Genomic DNA, 6933 nt, shown 5'->3' on the forward strand with positions numbered 1-6933 from the left:
TCTTTTTTCCCCCCCCCCCCCCCCCAACTCTCAGAGTGTGAGACTCAAAGAGCTCATGCAGCTCTCACCAGTATGTACTGGAGAACTTCTGCTAAGGCTTTAACTCTCTAGAAGAGATTCAAAGACAGTCCGGGACTCTGACTCTTGAGGTCAATCCAAGACTGATTATGAACGTTTTGCTACCAGCACCTGAATGGTATGTGCTAGAGTTGGCGTTAGGTCCCTAATCCTGTGTTCAATAGAGTTTAAAATATTTGCAATAGGGAGGGATGTGGGTGGGAAGGATGAGATTGTCTAGGTCTGAAGTAGGCTTTTAAAATTTTGCTGGAGTAACTTGTACTGGTGAAGGTCAAATGGCCTTCATGGTTGAGTGGGTTTCAATACTGTAGCTACTGATGTCCCAAATCTTCCTGATTGGGGGTAATAAGTATGTCTGGAAATGTGGGGCATGACTCCACCTTAGGGAGTTCTTTTGTCTCGCTCTAAGGAAGGACACATGTGGAGCCAAGGTCTGTAAGAGGAAAATAAATTAGCTGATAAAAATGTTAAGAAGAAATTAAAGCACTCTTGTGCAAGGAACAAATTCTCTCAAGCTAGCTTAAGTGGAGGGGACTCATCTGAAGGAAACAGATTTCTCATGGAATCCACGGGCAGATGTATCCAGGTCTCACAGGGAAGAGAAAAGAGGAAATCCATCATGAATCTTGTCTCTCTGTCTCTCTCTCCTGAAGCATGGCTTCCTCAGTGTCTTTTGCACATGGCTCAACACGGCTGCTACCAAATGGCACCTTCAGCCCCAGAGCCTACACAATTGTCTTGGAGTTCTTAGGTTTACTAATAGTTATTTCCCAAGGAGATTAAGACATAAAACAAAAACAAAAGCAGAGAATCCTGGCTTTCTGAAAAGGTGCTTTATTGCTTCTCTCTCTTTCAATGCCTCTATATTCTAGGGAACACAGAGAGGGGTGGAAAAGGCAATACAACCTTGCCTCTGGCAGATGGCATGACCTGCTTTGATGAAGGATGGCGGCCTTCGTGAGTGACAGGATAGATTCAGATGGCTTTCACTCTCTTACACCTGGGTAGACAACAGGTGTGTTTGCCGAATTCCTTGTTCATACTCAATTGTTGAGTGGACTGTTTTAAGGTTTTAGAAACCTGCTGGGTGATCCTACTCAGAGTTCTACCCTTCCCATCTATGTGGCTCTCCTCCCCACGTATCTTCTATACTCTGGGCTCCCTGCCTTGACAGATAGGCTTTATTTAGCTTTAAATAGCATTTTTTTTCCTGGATACCAAGTCAGACACCAAGCTATGCTCAGCAATTTTAGCTAATTTCTTCTTGGGCAGTTTATAGACGTAAATTTAGAATTTTTTGACTAACAGAAAAATTACCAATTTTTTAAAAACATAAAGACCAGAATATTATTGAAAAGATCAAAATAAAGTGGAACAGATCTCCAAAAAGTCGAGACCTGTCTCCCAAACCTTTTGTTTCTAAAACTAGCTAAATAGACTCAATGTCTCCATTTCCAAGTAACCAGAAAAGAGAATCTGAGTCTCATTTCTCCCCTTGGCCAGGGTTGTAGTACCCCACCTTGTGAGTTGAAGCATAATTCCCCAAAGGAGGACTGACCTAGGTATATAGACTGAAAGAATTAAAAGGCAATTAATTTTCTAATAATGGCAAACAGATAATTAATGGCAACAGACAGATTTCAATAGAGCTTTGAAACCCCAAAGCAGAGACACCAAGATGTGCAAGACAGGTTACAGTGAGGCCTAAATTAAAGACTTGTTTTCATCATAAAATGGAAAGCAAAGCTAGAATAAACGGTGATAGTCAGATTTAGTTGATATTTAATGGGAAATGGTACTTCAACCTCATATGGTTGTATTTGGTCATTGCTCTGTGTTGTATTTCCAATTAAATTCCTTATGGAAATATTAACTAGTTGATTTGTTCCACTGATTAAATAAAGCATTGTCCATCCATAGAAAAAGTAAAATCTAATGTACCATGTATTCAACATTCTGAGGATCAGGTAACAAAACCTGAAGAAATCCTAGTCCAGTGTTTCATGCTGTTCCAGTAGACATCTGACATCCTTTTGACTGTCTAGCATCTGACTTCTCTTCCCATTTGGTGAATTCACCTTATGGGTCCTGAAGGCAACAATGACAGATATTCTCTCCATGATGACCTTCACATCCAGTCTAGACTGACTTGAGAGCCGCTGATGAATGAGATAAATGGTAGAGACCCTCATTTTCTCTGGGGGTAGCAACTGTTGAAATCCTGAGTTGCTGGTATGAAAGTGGCTAAGGTACAAATTGTGTCATCTAGTGCCCAGTAGTAATGGCAACCATTTCCTTACCCAAGAAATTAAAAAAACCAAACAGCCTTACTGAGATATAATGCATATACAATACAGTTCATCCACCTAAGGCATACAATTCATTGGCTTTTAGTATATTAAGAGTTGTGCAAACATTGCCACAATCAATTTTAGAACATTCTCATCAGCCCCCAAAAATATCCCACTCTCCTTAAGCATTATCCCCCAATCCTCTGCCCATCTCTCTCCCAGCTCTAGGCAACCACTAATATCTTTTCTATCTCCATGAATTTGCCTCTTCTGGACATTTCATAAACATGGAAGTATATGGTATGTGGTCCTTTAAGTCTGTCTTCTTTCCCTAAGCATATTGTTTTCAAGGTTCATCCATGTTGTAGCACAAACCAATACTTCCTTCCTTTTTATGGCCAAATAATATCCCATGTATGAATATATCATATTTTCTTTATCCATTCATTAGTTCATGGATATTTCAGTCATTTCCACTTTTTGGCTTTTATGAATAAAGCTGCTATGAACACTTGTGAACAAGTTTTTGCATGGAGATATCTGTTCATTTCTCTGGGGTATATACCTAGGAGTGGAATTGTTGGGTCATATGGTAACTCTATGTTTAACTGTTAGAGAACTACCAGATTGTTTTCCAAAGCAGTTGTATCATTTTACACTCACACCAGCAATGTATGAGGATTCTGATTTTCCTATATCTTCACCAACACTTGTTATTATCTTTTTGGTTAGAGTTACCTTAGTAGATGTGAAGTGGTATCCTGTGTTTTCACTTGCATTTCCCTGATGGCTAATGATATTGAACACTTTTTTCATGGGCTCATTGGACATCTGAATATCTTCTTTGGAGAACTGTCAATTCAGATCCTTTGCCCATTTTAAAATTAAGCTATTTGTCTTTTTATAATTGAGTTGTATAGTTTACCAGACCAGTCTTGAAGCATGGTTTTAAGGGTTGTTCCTGGCCACCTAAACTCTCTTTTCCACACTCATGGTTTTCTGAACTACCAATATCCAGTGAATACAGTTATTTTCTGCTTCAATTGGTCACAGCTTCTACTACAACTCCAAACCTGACTGACGCTGACTGTGGAACCCAAGGCAGTTCCCCTTGCCTGGAGAAAATCACTTCCATGAGATTTTCCTGGCAAATGGAAAGCTGTGCAGAAGAAAAGTTGTTACTAAAGCCTGGGTTTCTGAATTGGTGATTCTTAAGTCTTAAGCTGTGCAAACTCAGTCCAAGGGAACATGTGGGTTTGACAGGTGGAAACTCTGGCAGTTTGAGCAGCAGGTAAGAACTGGAGCAGAGACAAATGGAAAGAAGACTCTATGAAATGGTTGCCACTTCTCGCCATTTTCCTCTAAGATTAAGTAGGCCACTGATTCTTGTAAGTTATTCAGATGGTAAGGCTCCAGGTTTCAGCAGCTGGCAGTCGTCTCTCTGCCTTGGTTCTGCAGCCACAGAAGCCGTGTTATCCTTCATCTCCTGTCAACTAGATCAGTATCTAGGGATTTTCTTCCAAAGGGTCAAGTATGTAAATAGAGTAGGAATCCTATCAACTGATTTAACTATACATTTTATTATCAGGCATATATTAACACTGCCAACTTTGTGGATGCTACCTTCCAATCCCCTCTTTTTGTGTCCTGGATTCTCAGAGTCAGAAAAATAAGAATATCCCTCCCTCTCAGAGTAATGAGTAATCTGAGGTCTAGGGCTTGGAGAAAATGGTTTTCTGCAGTGTCCTGGGTTATCTTCTTAACTCACTCCTCTGAGCAGGATGGAGGAGGCACAATTGTCACTTCAGTGGGCCTCTGGTGCCCTCTTACTCCTAAGAACCCACTTCTTTCCTCTTTCCTCTTCTCCCAGGAGAGTGCCATAAGATCCCATATTTGAAGGGATTTGTTCCAAAGGGAATACAATCTAAAACAGATGCTGATAGGGTCAAACATTTAACCTTCGCACAGATGACAGCATTTTTGTCCTTAGTCTGTCTCTATTGACCTGCATTTTTGCCAAATTCAAAGACCACTTGTCAGCCCTCATGCTCGTGCCCTGTCTTGGCACCCAGGAACAAGATGGTTTAAGGCAGTGATGAACATGGGTGGCCTTGATCTGAAAGAAGGAAACCTAAGGCCCTGGAATGAAATGTTTTGTGATGAGCTCCAACCACTTGTTCATTCAACAACCATTTCTTAAGTATCTACTATTCAACAACCATTTCTTAAGGTGCCAGAACGTGTGTTCTAGCTGCTGGAGACGCAGCAGAGAGGCAGTGCAAGGTCCTGCCTTCATGGAGCTCCTCCTCCAGTGGTGGCAATAAACAATGAATAAACCAAAAGATTTCATTTCAGATACTGAGAGATGCTATGAAGAGCAATCTGAAATAGAATAATGTGATAGCGAAAGATAAGAGAGCCCGATGGGCAGAGGGGTTGAGGAAAGTCTCTTTAAGTCACATATATGGGGCGCCTGGGTGGCTTGGTGGGTTAAGCATCCAACTCTTGGTTTTGCTCAGGTCATGATCTTATGGTGTGTGGGTTCAAGCCCCGCACTGGGCTCTGGGCTGGCAGTGCAAAGCCTCCTTGAGCTTCTCTGTCTCCCTCTCTCTCTCTATGCCCCTACCCTGCTTGAGCTCTCCTCTCTCACACTAAATGAAATGAAATGAATTGAAATGAAATGAAATGAAATGAAATGAAATGAAATAAATAAGTGACATTCGTACCAAAATCTGAAGAGTGAATTTGGGGAAAAAGTGCCAGGGAAAGAAAACAGCAAGTCAAAGACCTGGATGCAGGAACAGCCTTTGCATGTTGGAGGTTCTAAAAACGCCAGCATGGCTGGAATATACTGAACATACCAGAATGGTGCGAGAAGAGCTGCGAGAGGTAAGCAGGCCAGGTATGGTGTTGAAACCTATGCAACACTTCACACAGAGAGGTGAAGTATCTTGCACCAAGTCACACAGCAAGTAAGTGGCAGAGGCAGGGTGATAATCTAGGTCTTTTCAATCCTATCAGATGTGTTTTGGCATTAAAACCTGGGTTATGCACAAAATGATGCTGGATGAAGAAGGGATTTACTGAAGCCCTTACTTGGATATCCAAAAAGTCTAAGAGGAGACAAAAACCACAATAGTCTCAGTCTTCTCCTCATTCTCTCATGGGGGGGAAAAAACCCACAAAAACAAAAACAAAAACAAAAAAACTAGATACCAAAACTTCGAAGTGTACCATGCTAAATCCAATACAAATTCTTTTAAATGAAGGTATTATAGTAAATATCTATTAAACATTTATCATATGATCCCACAGAGCATGTAGATAAGTTATTTTGGTGTTGCTATGTTTGACCTTATGAAAAGTCAATCACACTAGATTGCCTAATGTCTATTTTTAAACATAAGATCTACTCCCCCTATTACACACTAGGAAACTTAATAGGCTAGGGTGCTGGTCAGGATTAGCTACTATGTAGATTTTCTGGGTCTTGTATGCTTTGCTTTTAAAATTAGAAGTAAATTAAAATAGTTACTTTTTTAAAACTAATTTATACTCAAAAAAGAAATTGGCTAATAAAGACCAGATATGTGTCCACAGTGTATAGAGACATAAAACTTTGAGGTAAGCACTGAACTCGTGAAAACCATTAGACTAGGGTTAGAACCCTAGCACACTTAACGAGCTGTCTGACATTAGATAAATTACTCTGTATTGCTAAGCCTCCATTTTCTCTTTCATAAACGGAGATGAAAACAATGCCTATATCATAGAGTTATTGAGAAAATAACTCAAAATAACACGTGACAGTGCAAGGGACAGACTAGCTATTCCTTGAGTCAATACTAGTTTCCCCTCCCTTCTCTGGGTCTCTGTTCACTCATCAGAAACATAAGTCAGGGAAATGAAGCTAAGGCCCCTACAAGGTTAAGTGTCATCAGCAGCCAGGCTTTCCTGCTAGACTTGGACCACAGGGCACTGAAATCTTTTTCTGTAGGCAGAAAGAGAAGTGCTAGCAAGGTGGACCCAGAGACTGACACAAAGACTCTGAGACTTGAGGGGCTGACATACTAGTAGATGCCCACCTCAGCTCCCCAGGCCCAATTCATTTTACTAATGCATTTGCTTCAACTAATCACAGGTGAGATTATTTGTTTACTGGCTGCCCTCTCCAAAAACTAAACTCTAAAGATTAGGGATTCTGTTTTGTTCACTCATTCTATGTAGATCCTCAATAAATTTCTGTTGAATGAATGAGAGTCTCATTTCTGATAGTAGGGACATTTCTGAAATTGAAGGTGTCTTGAGCTTAGCTAAGCTACTCCATGGTATTGGGGCCTCAGCATCCATTTTGTTTGGTCAGGTGGCCTGCGGGAGCCTTAAGCTAACCAGCCTTCCTCATGCAAACACTTGTCCTAGGTAAGTCTGAGGAGTCGCATGCCATTGAAAGTTCCTGATATGATCTCCCCAACAGTTCCTGTGATCAACAACAGTCTCTCCCCCTTTAGTGCCTCCCCTTTGTATGCCCCTTACCAAAACCCCACTGATTTTAGTTCAAATTGAC

General features: G+C 40.9%; 1 protein-coding gene across 1 annotated transcript in view; it reads right to left on the reverse strand.

The window, feature by feature from the left end:
• CMYA5 (cardiomyopathy associated 5) overlaps positions 1-4416 on the reverse strand; it is an 83063-nt gene extending 78647 nt beyond the window's left edge. Inside the window, exon 1 of the mRNA XM_077759837.1 lies at positions 4328-4416. Coding sequence (XP_077615963.1) covers positions 4328-4416 — 89 coding nt within the window. The remainder of the gene's footprint in view (positions 1-4327) is intronic.
• Between the last annotated feature and the right edge of the window lie 2517 nt (positions 4417-6933).

This window comes from Crocuta crocuta, unplaced genomic scaffold (assembly GCF_008692635.1).
Source record: "Crocuta crocuta isolate KB4526 unplaced genomic scaffold, BGI_CrCroc_1.0 scaffold162, whole genome shotgun sequence".
Taxonomy (NCBI): Eukaryota; Metazoa; Chordata; class Mammalia; order Carnivora; family Hyaenidae; genus Crocuta; species Crocuta crocuta.